General features: G+C 40.5%; 1 protein-coding gene across 6 annotated transcripts in view; it reads right to left on the reverse strand.

Annotated features, from left to right (window-relative positions):
• Positions 1–3,489: 3,489 nt before the first annotated feature.
• Positions 3,490–23,988, reverse strand: part of CENPJ (centromere protein J) — a 21,421-nt gene continuing 922 nt past the window's right edge. Inside the window, exons 1-17 of one of the 6 annotated variants that reach the window (XM_025192462.1) lie at positions 23,782–23,925; positions 22,356–22,863; positions 20,591–20,714; positions 19,740–20,024; positions 18,585–18,732; positions 16,934–17,039; positions 15,057–16,710; positions 13,132–13,264; positions 10,609–10,774; positions 8,890–9,132; positions 8,153–8,252; positions 7,657–7,757; positions 6,885–6,968; positions 5,890–6,030; positions 5,725–5,809; positions 5,522–5,642; positions 3,490–3,777 (exon numbers count right to left, since the gene is read on the reverse strand). In XM_025192462.1, the coding sequence (XP_025048247.1) occupies positions 3,585–3,777; positions 5,522–5,642; positions 5,725–5,809; positions 5,890–6,030; positions 6,885–6,968; positions 7,657–7,757; positions 8,153–8,252; positions 8,890–9,132; positions 10,609–10,774; positions 13,132–13,264; positions 15,057–16,710; positions 16,934–17,039; positions 18,585–18,732; positions 19,740–20,024; positions 20,591–20,714; positions 22,356–22,778 (4,107 nt within the window). In that variant the 5' untranslated portion in view covers positions 22,779–22,863; positions 23,782–23,925 and the 3' untranslated portion in view covers positions 3,490–3,584. Of the gene's footprint in view, positions 3,778–5,521; positions 5,643–5,724; positions 5,810–5,889; positions 6,031–6,884; positions 6,969–7,656; positions 7,758–8,152; positions 8,253–8,889; positions 9,133–10,608; positions 10,775–13,131; positions 13,265–15,056; positions 16,711–16,933; positions 17,040–18,584; positions 18,733–19,739; positions 20,025–20,590; positions 20,715–21,108; positions 21,134–22,355; positions 22,864–23,781; positions 23,926–23,988 lie in introns of those variants that run through there. The other 5 variants (XM_014525991.2, XM_006036208.3, XM_025192463.1 and 2 more) reach the window with 5 other exon arrangements.

A 23,988-nucleotide genomic window follows, 5' to 3' on the forward strand; every position in this document is an offset into this window, starting at 1 on the left:
GCCACATGAGCAGGCAGGGAGAAAATCAAGAGGCCACAGCTGGCAGGGGATATAAAAGACAATAAAAAGGGATTCTATATAAACGTTGCAAGTGACAGAAATCAAAGAAACTGTAGGCCCCTACAATCAAAAGGTAGCATAGTTACAGATGAGGCAGAAGGCTGCATTATTTATTTAATGCCTTTTTTACTTCAGTCTTTACAAATGATAAGAAAAGAAGGCAAACAGCCTAAAGTAGTGGAAGAAAAGGTTAGGGATTACTTAGAGGTGCTTTCAAGGCTGTGGTCTGGGCAAATGAGATGAGTTGCTAAATTATACAAATTATGATAAATCTCAAGGGGGAGTAGATGCGAGTGGTTGGTAACTGACATTCAATACATATAAGCTTTGAGTCCAGCATGAAGATTAAAGATTGTCTGTATGGATCGACTGTGCTGCTGCTTGCTTTGAAGTAGTATGAGGTGTGATCCATTCCTAAGCAGACACTAGTCCCTCTGTATGCATATTTCACAAAAGAACAGGGTGGACATGGTAGATACAAAAAAAACGGTCTTTTAAAAAATTGTCTTCTATCTCTGTGTCAAGTAAGAACAAAGATTAGGGGGTCAAGAAGATGAGTACCTGTAAAGTGTTTTGAAATAATTTAGTGATTCAGAATTGGACAGAGATGGGGGCAGGTGGGGAGCAAAACACTGCAGTTCTGTTCCTTGTGCCCCAGCCCTGAAGATCACTAAGCACCCAGGCAGCCCCTGTTGGGGGAGAGCAAAGTACTGTGGGATGCTGGGGGATTGAGAGAGCCCCTATAGTACTACAGTGCCTTGTACACAGAGTACCTGTGGTGCCACAAGAGGCAGCATTCCAGAGAAGTACCTGTTTCATCCAGGAACATTTTTGTGCCATTTTGGTAGAGCTACAAATGTAATGTCTGTCTATGGCCTCAGTGTACACTTCCACCACAGCCCATTTTGAGGGAGCTTGCACCAAGGAAGCAGCCTATATTGCTGTCACAGTCCTTGGACAAGGAGGTAAGTGCTTGCTTCCTTCTCCCCTGCTGGGTGTCAATATTTAAGTTAAGCCTTTGCTATCCCATAGTATCTATCTTTAAAAGGACAAAAGAGAACCTGAGAAACAGACCAGTCAGCCTGACTTCCATACCTTGGGAAATTACCAGAGCAAATTTTAAAAGTCAGTTTGTAAATACCTGGAAAGGGAAAGGCTGATCACTACCCATTTTTTATTAACAACAAATTATACCAAACAAACTGGATTTCCCTCCTTGACAAAGGTAACTCATTTGAGGAATGCAGTGGACATAATATACTTAGGACTCTAGTAAGGCTTCTGATGTAGTCCATAGGACAACTGAGAGGAGTTGTAAACAGGTGGGAAAACAGAATTTAAAAGGATCTTGCTAGAGAACTGGGCCAGAGGCAACAGAATGAAATTCAGCAATGACAAATGTAAGGAGCAACATCTAAGGAAGAAAAACCAAATGCACAAACACATATGAGGGCTAGAGAGCTGACTGGGTAGCAGCATTGCTAAGTAGTACCTGGGGTTATGGTGGATATCAGACTCAACGTAAGTCAGCAATGTGGAACAGCTGCACATAAAAAGGAATCGTGGGAGGCCTTATCACTAGACTTGTTAGGACAGCAGTAAGGTGATATAACACCTGTAGGCTTTGCTGGAGTATGGATTAACACAACCATTGATCAATGCATGTACAATTCACAGATTCTACTACCAGCTTGAACCAAAGTAGGCCTCACTGAAACAAAGCTAGGCATACTGTATATGGGTTGAACAGAAGTGCTGGAAACATAGCTTGCTAGTTTTAGAGGTGCCTCTATGGCCAACAGATTAAATGAATTATCTAGTACAGGACCCCCAAAGCAACGATCATTGTGACCTGGCAAATAGGCATCTGTATCTGATGGGAAGGTTGCACTAATTGGTGAGAAATAAATGTTTACACACCTCATCAATTACCCAAATACCTCTGGGTTACTGCATCCACATCCTAAGTTGTTTTAACTGGTGTATAAAAAGGGACCTTGGAATACTTTGTACTGGACTTGGGCATTGTTTAGGCATGAACATAACCCCTACAAATGACACAGCTAGTACCATGGACATTAGTCACTAGGGTTGTTTAAGTGAACTCATGTTCACAAAAGCTTGTGCTCAATTTATCTTACTGAGTTTGTAAGGTGCATCTCTACTCTGCCTTCGGCCTGACTTCAGACTAACAGTTAACAGACTGTTAACTACCTCTTCCTGCGATAAACTTGGCCAGGCTTCTTGAGACCAAAACCTGCAGCCTGGTTTCTTGTAACAATGAAGTCATTAGGGGCACAATGCCACACACAGTATCCTGACTGTGCATGCACAGACCATCCAAACTGAGGGAACATGGTATGACCAGTAACATCTAGTCTCTGAAAAACACTAGTAGAATCAAATAACAGTAGTGGCAGAGTCCACACTGACAGCCCTGGAGTCTTACAGCACAGTTCTACTCAGCGTGGGTTAGAACTCAGCTAGAGAGCTGCACTTCTGGGCTCTGCAATATAAAGGAGTTAGTAAACTGTCTGAAGAAAGGCTGACAGCTAGGTAAGTTTAGTTTGGTGAAAAGGAGATTAAGCAGTCTTCAAAACATTTGAAATGTTCATAAAGAGGAGGGAAAACAATTGCAGTGTGTTTAGCAAAGCAGATTTAGATCAAATACTAATAGGATAGGGGATTGTGCAAAGGATTGGGCCAGGTGACCCTGAGGTCCCTTCCACCCTGGTTTCATTTAAGCATTCATTCTCTACTACCGCACTGAATACACCTGCTGTTCAGAGGAAGGTACTGAGGTAGGAGGCATGTAAATTGCCCATGCACAGAGCTCAAGTATGTTTAGCTTCCACTTCTGCCTCATGTTTCTCTTCCAAGCCCACTAATTCTGCTACCTCCTAGCTGCTCAGAATGAACAGAAAGGCAAAAGAAAATAGTTCTTCTACAACAATGCATTTTCTCAGTTCTGCCTTGAAAGGATTTGCACAATTTGTTTCCACAACTGAAGAGAAATAGCACCACAGCCCCTTGTAGACTGCTCAACTTGGTCTTACAGCATTGTATGCAGTTTGCTTATTCTTGTTAATCAGGAATCCTTGTAGCAAAAATATCAGCTGTAGTTTTAGACAATGGCAACAGATTCTCAAGGTTTCCTTAATATTTTGATGTAAGCTTGGAATCATTTTTGCCCTTAGCTCTAGCCACAAAATGTAAATTCTCAACTACATGTAATATGTAGATACTACATGAAAGAGGGTTTAGGAATGGCTACTTAATATCTAAAAAGTGGACTGAAATTGTCAAAGCAATCCCTTTGTTAAATCAAGACAATCATGCCATTTCATCACTTTAAAATAAATTTATTTCAGATAAACAAACTATGAACAATATTTACATAAAGGAAATGGAGTTGGAAAGGCTGGGGGGGGGGGGGGGGGGGTGTCTCTCTCCAGAAACACACACTTCTATGTTCTTACAGCTACGTTTGCATAAATAAATAAAATTCCTTAGATTCATATTTGTCATAACTTTGTGTCCATTATTATATTGCCATCCTTGTCCTTAACTCTGATTCTCCCACAGACATATTTTGTTTCCTGGCGGCCATCAACATACACAGTTTTGACAGTGCCATCTGGATATTCCCGTCTCTTGAATTCCAGCGTGTGCAGTTCTCTCTGACCATTATTAAATTCTATAGTTTTGCTTCCATCTCTGTATTAAAAAGTTCACACAGGTATACAATATATGACGGTCACCGTAACCTGACAGACAAGTGTAGAACTAGCAAGATGAGTTCAGGTAGGAATGTGACATTAGGCGGGCCCAAAAGATCCAGAAATTTAAGAAGGATGATGATTGCAGGAAATACATAACTTTACTTCAGAATGTTAAAAATGCAGTATTTGTTGAAGGCAAATGTTTTATTAAGACAAATATCACATTAGCTAATCACTACATTTGCAGTTTTAAGCAATGCTAAAAATATACTAAATTTTTTAAAAGGTGAAGTGTGCCATCTGACTAAAGCAGGCCAACAGATAAAGATCCTTGGCATACAAGGAAATAGCAGTCCCCAGAAACATGAAGGTTTTGAGAGCTGAGTCTTAGTTTAGTTCAGGGGTTGGCAACCCCTGGCACACGTGCTGAGCGTCGCACGTGAGGCCATTTTGCTTGGCACACCTGGGCCAGCCCCGGCTCTGGGAAGCTGCTGCCAGCGACAGAGCCTGGGCTGCTCCGAGCAGGGCTTGCAGCGGCCCAGCTGCCTGCTGGGAGCGGCCTGGGATCCCGGCTGGCAGCAGCTCCCCAGAGCCGGGGCAGCTGCAGCCAGCAGGTGTGCCAGGCTCCAGCACCAGCTCCACACCAGTGCAAGCAGGCACGCCTGGGAGCAGGCAGTGGGGGTGGGGTCTGAGGCAGCGCAGCCCCAGTCTCCCCTGCTCCCAGCACAGAGGCCATGAGCCTGGCACAGCTGTTTGTAGCCAGCCAGGGTTCTGGCTGCAACAGTGGGCTGGCTACAAACAGCTGCGCTGGGCTCATGGCCTCCGTGCCGGAGAGACCGGGGCTGTGCTGCCTCAGACCCCACCCCCACTGCCCGCTCCGAGGCACACCTGCTCACGCCGGTGTGGAGCTGGTGCTGGAGCCCGGCACAGCTGTTTGGAGCCTGCCGGCTGCAGCTGCCCTGGCTCTGGGGAGCTGCTGCCAGCCGGGATCCCAGGCTGCTCCCAGCAGGCAGCTGCAAGCCCTGCTCGGAGCAGCCCAGGCTCTAGCAGCTACCCAGAGCCCGGGCTGGGAGGCAGGGGCAAGGGGCAGCAGGGCTGGGGAGCAGGTGCTTTGGGTGGCGGGCAAGGGGCACAAGCAGGGCATCCTGCCATGTACCCCTTGCCCTCATTTTGTTTTTTTGTCATGCCAGCACTCCAGCACCTTCCAAGGTAGGCATTGTGGTGTTTTTCAGCATTCCGGCCAAAAAACGTTGCCTACCCCTGGTTTAGTTAAATTACAGTATAAAACATGACATGCTACTCTATTTGAGACACACAAAATCATTTAAGCATGAGCTAAAAGCACTTTCCTGATTGAAGCCTAAATTAATTAGTACACTGTATTCAGACAAGGAATCAAAGTATTCATTAATAGAGTTCAAGCAGTATTTTATTTTTACAGTAAATGTGTCTAAATACAACTTACTGTCAAACACCATGTTTCCTTTTTATATCAAATCATTTAAATAATTCTAAAGTATTGCGTCCCAAAAATTTTTAAAGAGTTTAACAAGGTTTTAAAAATCTAAGGAGTCTCTCACTATTGCACTTTATAGATCCATTTGCAAGATAACACATACTAGTGAGAGACTCCTTATATTTTCAAAGCCTTACTTAGCTCTTGAGATAATTTTGGCAACCAACAAGGGCTGGGAGCATGTTTTCATTTTTTTTTAATAGGGAAAAAAAAAAAAGCTTACCTCAGAACACGAACAATAGTACCATTTGGAAAAATGCTTTCCTCTTGCCCATCTGTAAGTAAGTTCTTAATAGTTTGATCTGGGAATGTAATTTCCTTCCTTCCATCAGGGTAGTGCTTTTCTGAAATGTAACAGGAACATCTTGTTTTTTAAAAAAATAGAAGAGTTGATAAAGTATAAAACAAATACTTCCCAGGCTTTACCTATTTGTCCATTTGAGAAATGTAAGACCTCTAGGCCATCAGGATAGGTAGTGTGAGTTGTCTTGGCATCTGCATAATAATAAATCTGTGGGGAAAAGGTTAAGATTCTTTATAAGAATGTCTAACCATATAACTGAAAGGTAAAATATATTACTGGATACATACCACAGTTTGATCTGGCATAACTTGTTTCACATCTCCATTAAAGAAAGTTACAGTTATGGTCTTTCCATCAGAACTAACTTCCTTCCGTGTGCCATTAGGGAAAAATATAAGGTGGCAGCCATTTTTTAAAATCTTTTCAACCTAAAAGATAGGTTACATAAAAGCAGATATTCAATCAAATGTTCATACCTGACTGATGTATTAACCAAGTTTTCAACAGCAGTTTCTGATTAAGTTAATTTGGGCATCTCAGCAGCCCTATAAAGTTCTAAGCAAAACAGTAAGAGAATATATGCCTTACTTCTGTACCTAATTTAAGTTCTTAACCTTTGAGAATCAATGTTTGTTTAGTTTAGCTGGTTCTCATCCAACCCTCAGTTTCCATGCAACTCTCTCCTATAATTTTAGTTCAGCAACCATAGTAAAATACTGGTGGAGGGACCATTCTTGAGGACTAGAAAGCAATATATAAGGATGGCTTTTTACTAATATTCAGCCAGGATCACAGACAGTATTTCTCAAAATCTTGTCAAACTTGTTCCCTCCATAAGCGAGGAAATTTTAGTTCCCTTAATTGCACCCACTTTAACAACAGATGCATCTGACCCAAAGCAATGTTTTATTTCAAGCACCAGACTGAAAGTAAAGTATGTTTAGTCACATGGAGAGCATACGTTCAGTTTCCTTTTGTGTTGGTTTGGGTGATTTTCAACTGAACTCCCAAAAGAAGTGTCCCTTACGTATTTGGAACTGTTCAGGGAACAGTTCATTTTGTTTATGAAAGTGATGTACATATTCAGATTTTAATTAATATGCATCTTCAACTCTAAATGCCTCGCAAATGAAAGGGACTGTATTCATCTCACATAATACCCCCATTTATAAACTGAACAAAGGCAATACAGCTCAACAGCACTCCAACAAATGAGGTCCTTTTTGTGCCAACTGTTAAGCCTACCCTCACAAACTCCTTAAAATAGGAGATCTGATCTTACCTTTCCATCAGGATAGTTAATTTCTCCCTGTATTTCTTTACTGCTTGTTGACTTTGACTCACAAGTTCCATTAGGGGACACATCCTGAAATGACAGTACTACTCTAGTTGCCAAATAAAACATTTCTGGGCACTTTTTTCAATGTACAGGTAAAAATAAATCTAGTTTTTCCATCACAGCCAATGTCTTTTTCTAAGCAGCTGACCCTTGGGTAGGCAGCTCAGGATAACAAGGAAGGACCAGAAGAGTCAACTTAAGACTAGGGCTCACAAGGTTCCTGAAGAAGAGATATGATATGGCTTAGGGGATCATGACATACAAACTTCACTGAGTGTTGGCAATATGCTTTCACCCAGACTGGTTAAGTGGAGCTCAGCACAGAGAAGTTTAAATTTGATGCCTAATTTCAATCATCAGTTCCAAAGTATGAAACCCCTAATGAAATTTCTTAAATCCTAGCAGTGATCCATACAGAGGATCAAGTGTAAAGATGGACTCTGTAATTCTACAAAATGTTTAACTTCCTTCCTTCCCCACAACCAAAAACAGAATTACAAGAAATGGGTGGTGTAGTAAAATTAACTCGCTGTATTGCTTTACCTTCCCAGGGAAGGGAGTTTAGTATTGTACCACTTAACATAAGTGCACTAGAAGGTTCAACCAATAACTTCACAATTCACTTTTCAGTCTCCTCATTTGTGCAGTGTAGATAACTATTATTCTACTCTTCCAAATCCAATCAGGATAGATAGCATTCTGGCACAGGACTTACTATTGTAAAAGTCCTAGAGGAATCTTCCAAGGTCAGCATTGTCTTGTCACCATTATTCAAATCACTCCCAAGTGCTGATTTAGGTCTTCTAGAAGGCTTTCCTATGCAAATACAGGTTGTAAAAATTGTGAATTTGGCATCAAATCTTGGAATGTAACAGCTGCTGCAGCTTGAAGCAGGAGTGCCTTTTGAAACAGCTCCAAATGTCTACACCCTATAGATCTTATTGGACAGAAGTCTTTTTCAGTCTAAATCTGGTAACCACTCAGGCCTACGATCTCAAAACAAATGAGAATACACAGAATAACCTGTCAACTACCTTCCCACATGCACCCCTGCTTCCTCCCCACTCCCCCTGCGGTCCTTTCATGGGAAGAGAGAGAGAAAGCATGGCCTGGGGAAAGAGAAGACCTCACAGGCAGACCAAACCCAAACCATGCGCATCTTTCACTTAAAAGAATTAAAGAGGATTTTCCCACTAAATAAACATTTATACCTTTGGCTGGGGAATAACTTTTTCTGCTCATCTTGCTGCACTTTTCTGTTGGAGGAACTGGAGACAGAATCTGACATTTCTGGAGTCCTACTGGCGGACACTGAAAGCATATTAGAGAAAGTGTAGTTACTATTCCAGAAAAGGTTTATTCAACAACATAATACAAATAAAGTAACAGGACCCCAGATCATTTACTATAATACTGTACTATAGACACTGTTGTTAATTATACATTTTGAAATGAATGTTGGAGGGAAGAATGGGGTAATACTAGATTTTGGAGCTCTTCCTCTACCTGATTCCTCATCATCCACAATTCCAGAATTCCATCTCGGTGCAGCAAACAGCATAGAGTCAATCCTTAAGATCTAAACTACTGTTAACAGCCTAAACCAAAAGAGAAGTGGCAAACTGATTGATTTCACCAGCTCATATTGGGAGGGGCAAAGCATTTATATCAGTTACAAGTGATCATCCCAGTAGCTGCTCAAAGCAAAGATTCAGACTGATGGAGATAAAAAAAAAAAAAAAGCAGCAAAGTTGCAAGATGAGTACAAGCTCAAATTAAATGAAAGCTTCAGCTTGGAACAGAAGGGACAAACTGTATAAAAAAAGAGCCAAAATTCAATACACTTGCACAAATGTATTTAAAATACCTTACTTTGTTTAAAGTTTAAGGGGGAAGGCGTCGTCTTGGATTCGGGTAAATACAGTACCTCAAAATAAGTTTAATTTACCATAGACTCTTCTCTTTTCAATTTTATCCCACAACTTTCAGCTTTCCTTTTGCTTTCAGTAGCTGACTCTTTCTTCCAGGCTTCTAGACGAAACCTTTCCATAATTCTGATCTCTTCTCTTAGTTCCGCGTTCTCCTTTGTTAAAGCTTCAATCTGGTTTCTAAGACGACCCTGAGTGCTTGACCATTTTGCCTCCCTCCGTTTTAAGTCTTCCTGCAAGTCTGCAATCTGCTGTTTTAAAGCCTTAATAATAAATAAGCATTAGCTGTAGTTCAGGAGGATACGGGCCAGGCATTTTTTCTATATTAAAATGCATAACTAGAGAAAATAGAAATCTTTTATCAGTGATACAGTCACAGGAGACAGTGGCTCAAGGAAAGGGAATCCTGCCTTGTGTGAATGGCTGAAGGCTAGAAATTATGTGGGGCTTTCCTCCAAAGGCAGGAGTTATTCACCTCATAATTAGAATTGATTTATCACTTCCCCAATCACGAAAAGACCTCGACTCTTCAACCAGCTCCCCTTATGCTAGCAGAAAGGTCAGAGCAAGAAAGTTATACTGGCAGACACTGAGTAAGACACATGACAGTAGCTTAAGACAACCCCCGAACAGGTTCTGACATAAAGGACATAAGGAGGGTGGGGATGCAGCACACAGTTGCAAATGTTCTATGTAGCCTGGCAAAACTTACACCAGTTTCTTCAGGGCTCTCCCACTTCCAAGCAGCCCAAGATAAGATAGGCGACTTTAGATAGCTTCTGGCTTAACTGCAAGGTCTATACTTCAGGACATGAAGCACAGACAAGTTGCAGAGAAAGAGATGAGGGAAAAGGGATTTTCTTCATCATGTTAAAGATTGTATTCTTGGACATTTTTTTTAAACAGGGATATAAAATAAAGCTAGCACATACAGGCCCAGCTGGCCAGATGGTTTGACAAATGCCATTCAGACTACATGATATTTGGAGCTACTTCAAAAAAATAAAATCTGTCATAGGTCTAGTGCTATATATACACTGCCAGAAAAAGTCCATCCTACTTCCCTACCCATCACACAGTTATTCATAGTTACAGGCCAATAATGAGTGAAATAATTTTTTTAACTGCCTGAAAGTTAAAGTATAAAAGTGAAATAAAAAGCATCTGTTTACTTTCCCCTCCCAAACAAACTCACCAAAGGTCATATATTTAAATTTCTTTAAGTAAATATATACTAGCTTTTTTATTCTGATCTATTTAGATTGATCTGATCTATTTAGGCTGTGCATCTTTGACAATGTTTTTTATTTAGTTCAAAGTGATAAAAGTGAACTTAACAGAAATAAGGAGGCAGGTCTGTGCATAAGATTCATGACAACTAACATCTGTTAAGAAACAGTTGTTCCATATTAAGCACAGTCACCAACAAAATAACACTTAAATTAGGTTTCATTTGGCATTCAGTTCACTACAGTAAATGCATGTTTACAAATCTACAATAATTATAGTAATGTTCTGTCAAAACCAAGTCATATTCTTCTTTATTGCTTCCATGTAAAAAGGGTGTGGAACAACCTAACAGAAAAAGGCTATTCTTCAAGTCTTTTTGATTTCTGAACAATACAAAACACTTGAAAAGTCTAAAATGCCTCATATGGGAATTACTAATGGACAGAAGCTTCTTCAGTTATACTATTTGTGATTTTTCACATTGAAAACTAATCATTATATTTTCATACCTGAATTTCATCACGTTCTTTTTTATCTGGGATGGCTCTAGCTGCTGTAGCATATTTTTCAAAAACTTTACGTTCTTTCTGCAGTTTTCTCATTTCCTCTTTCTTAAATTCTTCTAACCGGGCCAATTCTTTTGTTTTCTGCTGCTCAAAGTCTGCAATTTCTTTCCTGAAATGACACAATGCAGCCATTTGTTCTGGAACAAGCCACCAGCAAGTTTTTATTTTCTAATAAAAACTCCCAGATTTTAAAAACTGGTATTCACATTCATTCAAAACCATGTCTGCTACCCCCTAGGAAAATTTATCTCTGTAAATACTTGTGTAATACACATATTACACATTCAATGAGAACGAATTTTCTGACTGCTATTATTGATGCTCCCACTCACAAGAATTTCCTCAGTATGTCACAAATGTTTTACCTGAGAAAAAAATAGGGCCACTTGTACACATAACGGGGGTTTAGTTCTCCCTAAATTGAAACGGTGGGTTTTTAATTGTGACAATTAAAAACCCACCATTTCAATTTAGGGGCTCCATCACTGTTACAGTGAGGGGCCCAATCTTTTTTTTTCCTCTGGCAAAGCCTGCCTGTGGCTGGGGGCGAGCTGCCAGTGGGCCCTGTGCTGCTCTGAGCCGCCACCCGGCCTGCTAGCATGGTGCCTGGGTGGTCCCAGGGGACACCACCACCACAGAGGGAAATACCCTTGCAGCTCAGATGCTGCAGGCAGTTCACCTCCTGGCCGCGGGCAGCCTCTGCAGGGGAGGGGAAAAAAAAAAGCAGGCCCCGCAATGCTCCCCCCACCCCAGACGCACACTGGGGCTTCCCATGCCCCATGCACTGTCCCTGCTGTCTTCCCACCGCCTGGGACTGCCCGGGAACAAGCTGACTTGACCCTGGGGTTGCTGGTGTGCTGGTGGCTGGAGAAGGCAGTGGGGATGGTGCATGAAGTCTGCCAAGCTCAGGCTTCCAGCACCCCGTGCACTGTCCCTACCACCTTCTCCGGCCGCCAGCACACCCAGCCGTCCTTCCTGCACTGCCCCAGGGGTAAGCCACCTGTGGTGGTCCCAGATGGCAGGGACAGTACACAGGACCCTGGAAACATGCAAAGCCTCTTGATTCTGCCTCAGTACTAGAGGTTGGACTAGACCTCTTCAGTTAATATCTAGATTTATATTTCTACAGTAGTTCAACATAATGTATTGTCCTTGCATTCCTCCAGTCCCCAGCTCTACAGCAGTACAAGTCTGTGAGTATCCAGAAAGATTTTTCCAGGAATTAATATGCAATCAAACAGCCAGTGCCAGGAAATTGTGGCGGGGGGAGGTAGTCATTAATACAGCCACTCCCTCCACTGCCAGATTCCCAAACCCAAGCCCCACACAGCCAGCTAGGGCCAGGCCAGGCTGCAACCTCTTCTCTCCCCACTTGGCCATGCCCCTTTCCCCACAGGGAGCCTAGCCAAGCCCCCTTACTGCCCCCCTTCGCCCCCCCGGGAGGGCCAGAAAAACCCCTTTCCCTCTCTGCAGGGCCAGGCTGGGCTTGGCTAGGCCACCTTCCCCACTCAGGGCTGGGCCACACACCCCCACTCCTGCAGAGCCAAGCCACACCCCCTTCCCTCTCCACGAGGCTGGGTTAAGTTTCTTTCCCCAGCAGGCCTACATTGGGGCTGGCCAGCCCCCCCTGCCCCCACCTTCGCATAGCCAGAAGGTGCCCGCCATGCCAGCTCGGGCACTGACCTGCCAAAAAGGTTGGGCACCACTGTTTAAGACTGTCGCCTCAAACACATCAATAATTTACTAAGGTAGCAACTGAAATCTGAATAGTCAAGTTTTACTTTCTTCGTTGTACAAAATAAGCCACCACCAATTTCTTGGCCTACATTTCCACTATGCTATATTCTGAAAGACAGAATCATAGAAAAGTAGGGTTGGAAGGGACCTTGATCATCTAGTCCAACCCCCTGCTCAAAGCAGGCCCATCCCCAATTAGATGATCCCGGACAAGGCTTTTGGCTAGTTAGGTCTTAAAAACCTCTAAGGATGGAGATTCCACAGGTTACTCTCTGGGTAACCTGTTCCAGTGCTTTACTAATTTTATTTTTTATGATCGAGTCCCTGCCACACCTCATGAGAACATTCCCCCCAAACCCCAGTCCCTGCCAGTTAATTTTCAACAAACCATAATTAGATGCACAAGGGTGCTGACTTCTATATAAGAAATGCTACACTGGTTCAGACTACAGGTCCATGTAGCCCAGTATCCCATAGCTCAGTGGCATAAAGCAGATGCTAAATGAAAGAGTATATATGCTAAGCCCATCCAAACTGATCTGTCCCTCTGCCCCTTTTCTGGCATTCCAAGACCTAGGAAGTCGTGTTAGAATTTCTACCAAATTCTTGTGTTTTTGACTGAGAATTGACTCAATTATTTACCTGTAACACACACTGATTTTAAACAATTAGGGGAATGTTTTTATGACAGAAATGAAACACACCAAGATATCTGTACTGAAAAATTACCTAAGGTTTTCTAAGGCACATTCTCGCTCTTGCCGGAGTTTTGTTAGAGATGCATTTTCAGCTCTGAATCTTTCAATTTCTGTCTCCAACTCAACAAGCTTCTCTCTCAAAACCTGAGATCGAACAGTGTCTCCTATAACGAAACAGGCAGACAGCTATTAAAGAAACATTCATTTAAAGTATTAAGGCATATACCAAATTGTCATATTAGTAATGTTTCATCAGCTGTTTTTACTTTAAAGTCTCCATATATTACAGCAGATGAAACACAAGTCACTGAATGTCAAAATAATCTGTGCGTCTCATTCAAGCATTTCAGATATTCAATATATTTGTTATTCTAGCAGAAGAAAGTATGCAAGGAATATTAATCCAAATATGAAAATGTTTTCTTTTTTCAAGCAGATATACTCTTGGATTGAAATAGTGATGGGAGCAACTATAGCACTGTTCATAGTCAGAGATCAAACTGGGGGCACCTATCCCTTACCCCTACCTATCCAAACCTTATCTGTTTGAGTCACTGAAGTGAAAGTAAATTGTGCATATTCCCTGGGTTCCTTGAGCTCAGGCTCACAAATGCCCAGAGGCTCTGTTTGGTTTCTTGGGTTTGGCTCTTTGACTGGAAGGAAAAACAAAACAAATGGCAGAATCTCCCAAGTGTCACTTACCTGTGGCAAAGTTTGATGTTACTCAAAGTAAACTGTTCAACTCTGCAAATGAAACAGTTAGTTAACATTTACATTACCACTCAGCATCTCCCTACATTGGTTGAATTACCAGAGTCAGAACACTAGATGCTTTCACAACAGCAACAAAAGTTGCAAGCTAAGATCTCGGACAAGGCAACAAGCAGAGAAGTAATGGTATGCCATACCTCCATGCTGTGGTTATAACATACAGGTTACATTTCTTTTGTAATATTTTTAATTTTTGGTAGTAACAGTATGATTACTTGATATAACATATTTAAATAGTTAATCAGTAAGAATAGCTGGCTTAGACACTCAAGTCCAGGAAAAGATTCTGGGTTATAGAGCAGAAAGATACTACTTCCTACAACCCCAAATTAGATATCTACACCCATTATTATTTTCCCTCCTTGCTAAACTCATGACCACTGCCAAGGAAGAAGTCCTGCTCGGGGTTCAAGACTCACCCCTCCCCTCATCATTTCCCACTGCATGCATAAAGGAGCTCCAGTACAGTTTTGCATATCTTTGTTTTAGATGTCCAACTCTCCCTCTGCACTGTACCAGGGAAGCCTTAGCACTTTATGTGGCACTGAGAATTCTGCAAGGCTGTAAAGCGCCTACTGTACTTCTTTTTAAGACTCTAGCATTATGTTCTAAGGAGAAAGATTATAGTTGTGGGCAACTAGCACAAGATGAGAATTTTAGACAGTGGGGGGGGGGAAAAACAAGCTTTGTATGAGTTGAGAATTGGTTCCTAAATATGGATATCAGGCATGAACTCCTTTCAGTAACTCTGGTTAATAACACCTACAAACAATGTGCTTGAAGTATATAAACAAGGCATAAAAATGTGTGTAGTGCCTTTTTTCTACTGTTCCTCATGCTTCTCTGCCTATACCCATCTGTAGTCTCTTCTGCTTAGACCACAGGCTCTCTGGGGGGCAAAGGACTGTCTTTTTGTTCTGTTAGAAGAACACCTAACTCCAGGCACTAGAATAATTCTACAAAGCCCCAGTCTGACCACTTACAGTTTTCCCCCTATTACTCTATGCTGAAATGCTACAATATCAGCAGCAGGTCACAACAGCACAAACCAAGTTCATTCTCACAAGGGCGATGATAATCAAAAACTGTAAATCAATGCCAATGGGGTTTTCCCATTTGTTTCCTTGCATATTTTATGACTGCAATATTCTAACATCTAGTGCTCAGCCTGTCATTCTCTCTCACCTCCTGATTCCTCCTGCTCTGCATTTGATTTGTCTTCTTGTTTTGAATAAGACTCAGCCTTCTGCTTAGGTTTCAGTGAAGGAAAAAGTTTCATCATCAGATCTGATGTGGGAGGGATATTTGTATTGTCTGTCACCCTCTCTTTGGGGAGATCATCTCCTCTCTTTATTGAAGCAACCTTTCTTTTTAATGCTTTGTCTGGGATACACACTTCACTCATATTAGAAGAATTACTTTGGAGAGGTATTTTAATGCTACCATTTTTAGGAACTTCAAGCTGAATCACATTTTCCTCCAGATCACTCCATGTTCTATCATCATCAAACTCAATATTATTTCTATATATAGAAGACGAGCTTCTTTGAGAGCCAGAAACTTTACTACTACTTTGGTTTGCTACCCCAATGGATTCATCACTGCTATAGTCTTTGTCTGATAAATCAAGATCAGCATCTCCACTTTTGCTTTCTTTGCTGGTATCTTTGACAGGTCCTCTATCACAGAATTCTGGATTGTCTTCTCTACTACCCAAAAGGAACTTTTTATCATTTTCATTTGAACCTGTCAAGGTGGTCTCAAGTTCTTCTTCAGACTCTGTCATAAAATCATTGCTTTCGTCACCCTTAGTTTCATTTATATTCCATTCAGTGCTTTGTAAATTTGGAATTGCTACAGTGGAAGAAATCTGAAATATTTTATTATCTGTTTTCTTAGAATGATCCTTCAATCCAATAGATGTCCCCAAATCTGAAACTGTGTATGCAACTGCTCTGTCATTTTTATTTCCCTGTGAGATATTGTCCACTTTATTTTTGTTATTTATAGCTGTAATAACCAATGTATTCATCTGCTGCTGTGTTGTTTTGATAGGAGTAGAAGACATTCTACGGCCTTTTGAAAGTTGTTGATCTTGTTCCAAGATCCTCTGTACAAATGAAGAATTACTTGAGAAAGATATTTCATCAGCAGCCTGTTCTAGAAACAAAAATTCATCCAATTCCATGTTCTCTTTCTCCTTTTCTTTTTCCCAGTTTTCCAACTTATTCTGGAATGAAAGCTCTAAACAAAGTTCTAGGTCTTTTGCAGGGCGACCCATAGAACATTGGGAAAGGAAGGCTGTTTTAGTCAACTCTGTAGGCACCTGATACTTTTCTGTATGTGGTAAATTGCTTCTGTACTTGCTGCCAATTTCAATAGATTTTGCAAACTCCATTATGTTTTCTTTATTTTCTAATTTATTGTTGATTTCTGATCTGCAAGATTCTTTAAACTGCTCATCTAGATTCTTCTCAGTCCGGACTGCTACTTTTGATGGCAAAATAGTCTTCCCATTATGATTCTTGAGTACCATGGTCTGCCTTTCTTGCCCAGCAGGACCATTCTTTGTCTTAATAGTTTGATTATACCTTTTGGATGGAATAACAGAGTTCTCAGAAACCAGTTCTTTGCTCAAAGTCACCGTTTTCCTCTGTATATGGGGTCTCTCTGCTTTAGCAATATTTCTGTCCTCTGAAGTACTTAGTTGAAACATTACTTTCCCTTCTTTATACTTAGTTACTTTAGATCTGATTTTAGTGAACCTAGATAAGCCTTCTCCTCTTTTTAGGAAGGGCCATTTTGTTACTTGTTTCTGAGAAGTCAATTTCTCTGCTTCCTAAATATAAAAAAAAATTGTTAAAATTCAATTTACTTACTTAAAGACATCAAAGCAACACATGCTAATATAAAGAAATACATGAAACATTTAAGATAAGTCAGAATGTTAAGAGCTTAAAAACTGCATGAATACAAACAATAGAATACTAAGCTTTTCATTGTTTGTAAACTTCTAGTAAATTTTGAAGAAACATATAAAGCCACAATTGCACTTAATTAACCTGTAGCTGTTCCTTTTTCTTCAGGCGTTGTTCTTCCAGTTGTATCTGTTCTTCCAGGAATTCTTCAAATGTCTGTTTCCTATCTTGAATCCCAGCCTTAATAGGCCTAGTATAATATAAAGATTCAAAATGCAATGTTAAAAGTTAAATCTTTGAGAGGCAATACAATTAAAGGGTTTAAAAAAAAAAAAAAAAAAAAAAATCGCATGATATCTAAAATCCTGTTATATCAGTAGGTAAGAAATTATAACATCCTTTAATCAGTCAGATATCTAGCGACAAAAGTAAATCGTTTAACATCAATATTTCACTGACTGTTCTCAAAATGTATTACTTAACTATCCAGGGCATGTCTAAATCTTATGGCTACGTTGTTCAAAGATGAGACCCTCTCACTTTGACTAGGCCCATAAACTTTCATGAAGATCAAATTATTTCTTAGTTGCTCAACATTACGCTCTCAAGTCAATTGAAAATGCTGTACTAAAGTCATTTTTTTCACCTCTCTCTGTCATTCCTACTATCATAAAAATTTCTTGTCCTTATTTTCAAGTCTATTCATAAATTATTTTCACCTTCTACCTTATAAGGTGATGCTTGTCTTTACCCTTCCTTGCTTAGCGTCTCCCACAAGCACCTTGATCCTTTCTTTCTTGTCAACCAAAAAAATTTTTTTTGAAACAGACAGCATCTCATCTTCCTCCCTATCATTCCTTAAATCTCACGTCTGCATAAAGCCTGCAGAACACTGTCATTCCATAACAATCAGGCAGGTGAAGTGTAGGGATGCACCAACAGGGATGTTGGGGGCCGATACAGAAAGCCACCCCAAATTTCACCACAGCTCCACTCCCAGCCCCACACCATCGCAGCCCCAACTGAACACCCCGCCTCCACCCACTACCAGGAAAAGCAGCCCGCCCCGCACCGCACAAATCTGGGGGCACATGCCCCCCACCCTCTGGGGGTGCAAGCAGTGGCGGGAGCTGCCCCCACCCCCTGAGCCATGCTTCTGTCCCATGTGCCACCCCCCTGCCCCCCCACCGCCACAGCTGAGCTGCACCTACCCCTGCCCCCTCCCTCGCCACGGGGAGGTGTTGATCTGCACCCCCCACACCCCTTCTCTCCCACCTCTCCTTCCAACTTACCAGCTGGAGGCAGCTCTCCACGCTGCGCACAGCACAGGCATTTATAGGCCACATTATCAACCTCATCGGGCCGATATCCAATATAGACAATTTTCTTTATATTGGTACCAATCTGATATTGAAACCAATGTATCGATGCACCTCTTGTGAATAGTTGCGATTACTGCTCCTGGACTAGCTGCTTATTACAACTAAAACTGTGCACCTAGTAAACTATTGATAAAACAAGCTGTTGCTCTACCTTTACTTCATCCCTGAACTCAATCATTTGTTTCATCCAGCTATTATATATCGTTCATAACATAACCATTTTGAGCATGGTGCTGTCTTACTCTACGCTTCTACAATGGCTAACACAATGGGACACCATTTGGTTAGAGCTCTTTGGAGGCACAGAATTGAGAGTATTAAATAAGCTTGTTAAGTTCCTTTCAATCAGATCTCAGAATTTGTTCAAGAGAATTACTTTACAACCATGTCATTATGCAAACAATTATATATACCTTTCTTCTGTGTTAGCCATTTGCAAGCATTTTCTTCCATTGGGACCTTCAGAGAAATCTGCATTTTCTGAATGTAACCCATCAGCATTACAGTTTTTACCTTCTGCTGATTCTCCCATCTTTTTATCTAGACACCAAATGCTTTTTCCTAGAAATGATAAGAAAATGTCACTTTCTAACCTGAAAGCACTGATCGGCTTACACTTCAAAAACATAAACAACACTCAGATGAAATTAACCACCGTCATATTTTGCATATCAGAACCTTTAACTTTTTTTTCAGAATAACTGCGACTATGACCTACTCTCCTTGTTCCTAGACTTCTGCATGACTTTACATCTGACTGTTTAATAAGCATACTGTTTTCACATGCCAAGTTATCCAGGTCACTCTGTATCAGTGATGTCATCTTTATTATATACCATTCCCCCAGTCTGTCATCTACCAACTATATTAGCAGTGATGTTATGTTTTCCTGTAGTTTATTGCTAAAAATTATAAACATCATAAAGAGCTTTTAACATAATTAAAGTGCTTGATTTTGCTCTCATCAATTTTAGAAAATAACTAGCAATTTCAACAGAAGTAATACCAGGCCATGAGCAGCAAACATGGTGCATAGTTAAAGGCAGCTAAAGCATAATCAACACTTAACAGACAAATTTCCTGTAAATCAATAGATCTCAACATTTCTGGATTCAAGACACTCCTTGTTAGACTCAAAATACCCCTGAGACCATGCCAGCCAGTGTCTTTCACTTGTTTCTTGACTACAGAAAAATTAAGAGAGCAATTCTTCAGATGCAAAAAAAAAAAAAAAAAAAAATCAGGAAGACCACAACAGGTCAGAATATTTTTGTCACTATGGGTTCCTCTTTGAAATCTCTGGGTTTATCTTATAAATTATACATGGGTGTTTGCATGCCTAACATTATTAATATTGTGTGGCACCCTAAAAAGGATCTTGCCTGCTAGAACTTTTCCAACTTAGTGAGAGCTTAACTCCTTCTTGCAGAAAACCAATATGGCACTCCAGTGTGTTGCAACACCCTGGTTAAGAATCACTGCTGTACATACAAAACAAAAATAAATCAATAACTATGTAAAACCTACAGAATCTCTCAAAAGATGTGTCTTTCAAAGATTTGACTAACCAGTGTTTTTTTTGTCTTCCTCACTGTTCTTCAGATTGCTTCGTGGTTTCAAAGATGCCTGTATGTGTTGTTTCTCAGAGACAGAGTTTGCAGAGAAATGGCTCTTCAAAGATAAGATGCACTCATTGTTTAACTTTTGTAGATGTTCACTAGAAAAATCATCCAGGTGACGAGCAATGTGTCCACTATGATTCTGATACATAACTGATGGCAAGTGGGTTGCAGAGGTTGAACTAACTGTATGTTCATATCTTTGGCTCTGATCTTCTGCTAGTAAAGTGAAACCTTCAAAGAAAAAAAAAGAAAGAAATCCTAATGAGAGTTTATTTCCGTTGTATTATTATTGGACTTAGGGATTGCCCATGTGGGTCCTATCTCTAGAGGCCCAATCAACAACATGCCCTTAAAACATATTTGACTAGTCTGTGTGACAGGCTTTTTTATTTGCATCAGGGTTGAGTCTGGAGCTATTCTTGTGGGATGGGCAAATGGGAAGAGAGGGAATGGGCAGGGAAGACAGTTTGTGTCAATGAAGAGACACCAAGTTTTCAGAGAGAGCTGTTCAGAGAAGAGAAGGAGGTGGAAAGGAAAAAGTTTGTTTCATACTACTTCATATTTTGCTTAATACAGCTGTTTCTTCTATTAGACAGAAAAATATTCAAGACAAGGTTCCATCATACTGTGTGTCTGAAATGCACCAAACACAAAAAAGAATTAACCCTGACTGTGTTAATGTTTGGATGCTAGCATAATGTGAAAGTTAAACAATGATTTAAAATTAAATCCAATATTAAAAATTGTAAATTATAGTTTATTTTAAGGCATGTTTTATGGCTCATTTCTGTACTCACAAGGAGTTGCTTGTTGGCCAGATACCACAGTAAGTAGTTTCTGTTGCTCTTCCATAAGCCTTTGAAGTTGTTCCATCTGTTGCCTCTTCAACTGTTCTTGTTTCTGCTGTTGAAATTCCTTTAGCTTTTCAAGAACAAAAGTAAATGTGTTTGAAGGCAAGTTTATTTAAACATACACTGGAGTAACTGACAAGAAAGCAGCACTGTCAGAAAACACAACTATATTAGAACAAGTGCAATTTAAACACAATCTAAAAAATTTCCAGGTGCCCTATCCATTTTTATTCTATGCATTCCACTCACACACACACTATAATGTAGCTTTTTCTACCAAGGGACCAATCCTGTACTAGTTCTACTAGCCTTTAATTGACAATTTGTAAATAAAAAAAAAAAATGCTGAAGACTAATTGTGAAAAAAAACTTTAAAAAAAATCAAGTTATACAATTGCTTACTCTTATTCTCCCATACTTTTATTACAACTTGAAATGCCAAATTAAAATGGGATCCTCATTACTTAGAAGTTCTTTGTCTTGTTCATTTCTCAGTTGAGCTCACACTACGTTCGTGACACCTCAGCTTCAGTGGAAACTGCTGTTAACAATCAAGAAGGAAATAAGTAGAAGTAGCATCAAAAAACCAAAAGCCCCTAGAAGGCATGACAGCTAGTACAGAAAAACTAAGCAATTGGCCTTGGTCATAGTGTAATTCACCCTTACACTAAATACCAGTACTAAATGCTACTAACTGCAAAGGGGTAACTTGCAAAGTAAGTTACAGCATGCGTTTGAGCAGCAAACAAATACATACAAAAAAATGGAACTGCTCCAAGATAGGATGTCAATATTTTCTAAAAGATACCAGGTATTTTTAAAGCTCTTAGAACTCCTCATTAAATATCAATATCAGAAAAATAACTGCTTCACGTTGTTGATGCTACTGGGAAAATATACTTTTTTAATATGCAAAATATACCTTCTGGGAGAAAAAAAAAAGTTGTGTAAGCTTATCAGTGACACTTGACTCTGGAGTTCCAACATAAATAAGGCTTTGCTTTCTTTAAATTTCTAAATGACTCCTTAGGTAGACTATATCTAACTAATATAAACTAGAACTACAATCAAATAGCAAGTCAAGTAATTGCTAAAAGCTATACATTCCTTTATTCTGAAGTTATAGTTCATGAAGAATTAGAGAAAGTAGCAAATATTTCACATAAACTGACAGCACTAATCCCTTCACAGCTACTGCAGACTCAGCATTTTACAGCACATTAATATTAAGCTTCCATTCACAACGTTTTCCTCCTCTCTAATAAACTGTGTGTACAGCTGTATATAGTATTTTAAGTTTTTAATATTATCAGAAACTGGTTATATACTCAGCTATACATTTCAATTCTAAGGGTCCTGGGTCTTGAAAATGACATTAACATGAGACTACAATAATGTTTAAGTGGAACTTTTTGATTTCATATAGAGGCACACTGTGATGCTCCAGAACTAAGAACTAAGTGTTTCAGAATTTGATCCCACTCCTGTTGAAAGCATTGGAAGTAGGATTAGGCTCCCAATACAGAGTAGCATGAGGGAAAAAGTATTAACATAGCTTGGAAATTGTTCTTCAAATTAGCATTGTTCTGAAATCAAGCAAAATCTTTTTGTCCTGGGCAGCTACAGTCATCTAGAAACTGACAGAAGATTAATCAGAGACAAAAAAATTCTAATGAATACATGTCAAGATGATGTTTTCTTTCCTTTTTACCTGCTCAAGCTTTTGTAAAAGTGGGTCACTGTAATCTGCTTCACTCCAATCATCTGCCTTGTCATATATAAACTCAGTTTCTTGCTGCCCTGTAGCATCTTTGAATGCTAATATTTGTTTTTCTTCTCCCAAATGAGCAGGAAGAGTTGTTTCTGTTGTACCTGGGAGAAGACCATGAAAGGTGTCAGATTCCAAGGTTTTTTCTTCATGTAGGGAGTCTTCACTTACAGAACAACTGCTGTTTGAAAAATGCAGCATTTCAAATGGGTAGCTTGTGATGTCTGCAGTTCCAGATGACTGACTGGCTCTATTAGTTTTCAAGTCATGGAAACTAGGACGTAGTATAACTCCTGCACGAGAAGTTTTGGACATCCAGTGTGCAGTAACGGTATGTTCTCTACTGAAACCTGCAGTGGTTGACATTTGGAAAACTTTGTTCCTATTTAATCTGCTATGCAGGTAGTAGCACAATCGGCAAGGCTGCAGTGTAACTGTTGACTTTCAGTACCTGTCAATACATTTTTAAATTAGAGTTGAAAAGGATTTTAAAAATGTAAAATGTACCTACAAATAACACAAAGCTGCCACCTTTCTACGATCTCTTCAACATATTTCCAAAAAAACTGAATAGTTGTTTAAAGTACAGGCAGTCGTCAACTTACAACATTGATTTGAGTAAAAAATTCTGGGTTATTTTTGGTGAAAAATAAAGTATTGGGCCTTGGTTCAGGAACCAATCCCCCATTTATAACACTGTTTCCTATGGGAAAAATCGCTTCTGGGTTACAACAGTTTGACTTAAGATGCAGTTTTCAGGAACCAATTGTGTCTTAAGTCTGAGGACTGCCTGTAGTACTTGCTGAGAAAAGCACTTTATAAACAGCAAGCAAAACAATTAAGCCTTTCAATTTAGTGTCAATTGCAATCAAATAAAGGAATGACATCCCAAATATGCTCAAAATCATAGCATGTATAAACTCATCAGTGATCAAAATGAACTATAGTGAAGAAGCCATCAGGTTTTAAAATATTCTGGACAACGGCATAAGGGTGGTTGTCAGGAAGACGTTCCTACTTGAGCATTCAACTGAAGGCAGCATCTTCAACTGAAAGCGCTGGCAAGACCAGAGAGTTCAGCCAGGCCTGCGGTGCCAGTCGATTCTTTTAAGGATGCCGCACAACATTAGTGCTGTAGGTTTTCTTACACCTCGCACATGGCTCACAACATAAACTCGGAGACCTCAGAGAGGAATCCACAATATCCAAAACGCTCAGCCCTGTTGTGGTCTTACTTCTTTGCAACAGAATTGCTCTAGTATTTTTGCATGGCCAAAGAACAAGCAAAGGCCAAAAGCTGACGGTTTCCAAGGGCTACCCCGACTCCAACAAACTGAGAACCGCTGCCCAGGACCAGCCGCACGCAAACCTTTTGCTCCATGGGCCAGCTGGGAAGTGCCAGGACCCTCCATGGGCCAGATCTGACCTGGCATGTGGGACAGGTGCCACAGGAGGCCAATGCGGCCACGGGGAGGTGCCTGGGCCCGGCCGGGCCAGGCCGCAGCGCTCGGCAGCAGCCTGGGCCCAGCCCGCCCCGATGTGGCTGCACAGTAGCAGCTCGGCCCCAACCCACCCC

The sequence above is a fragment of the Alligator sinensis genome, unplaced genomic scaffold, assembly GCF_000455745.1.
Source record: "Alligator sinensis unplaced genomic scaffold, ASM45574v1 scaffold1266_1, whole genome shotgun sequence".
NCBI classification, from domain to species: domain Eukaryota; kingdom Metazoa; phylum Chordata; order Crocodylia; family Alligatoridae; genus Alligator; species Alligator sinensis.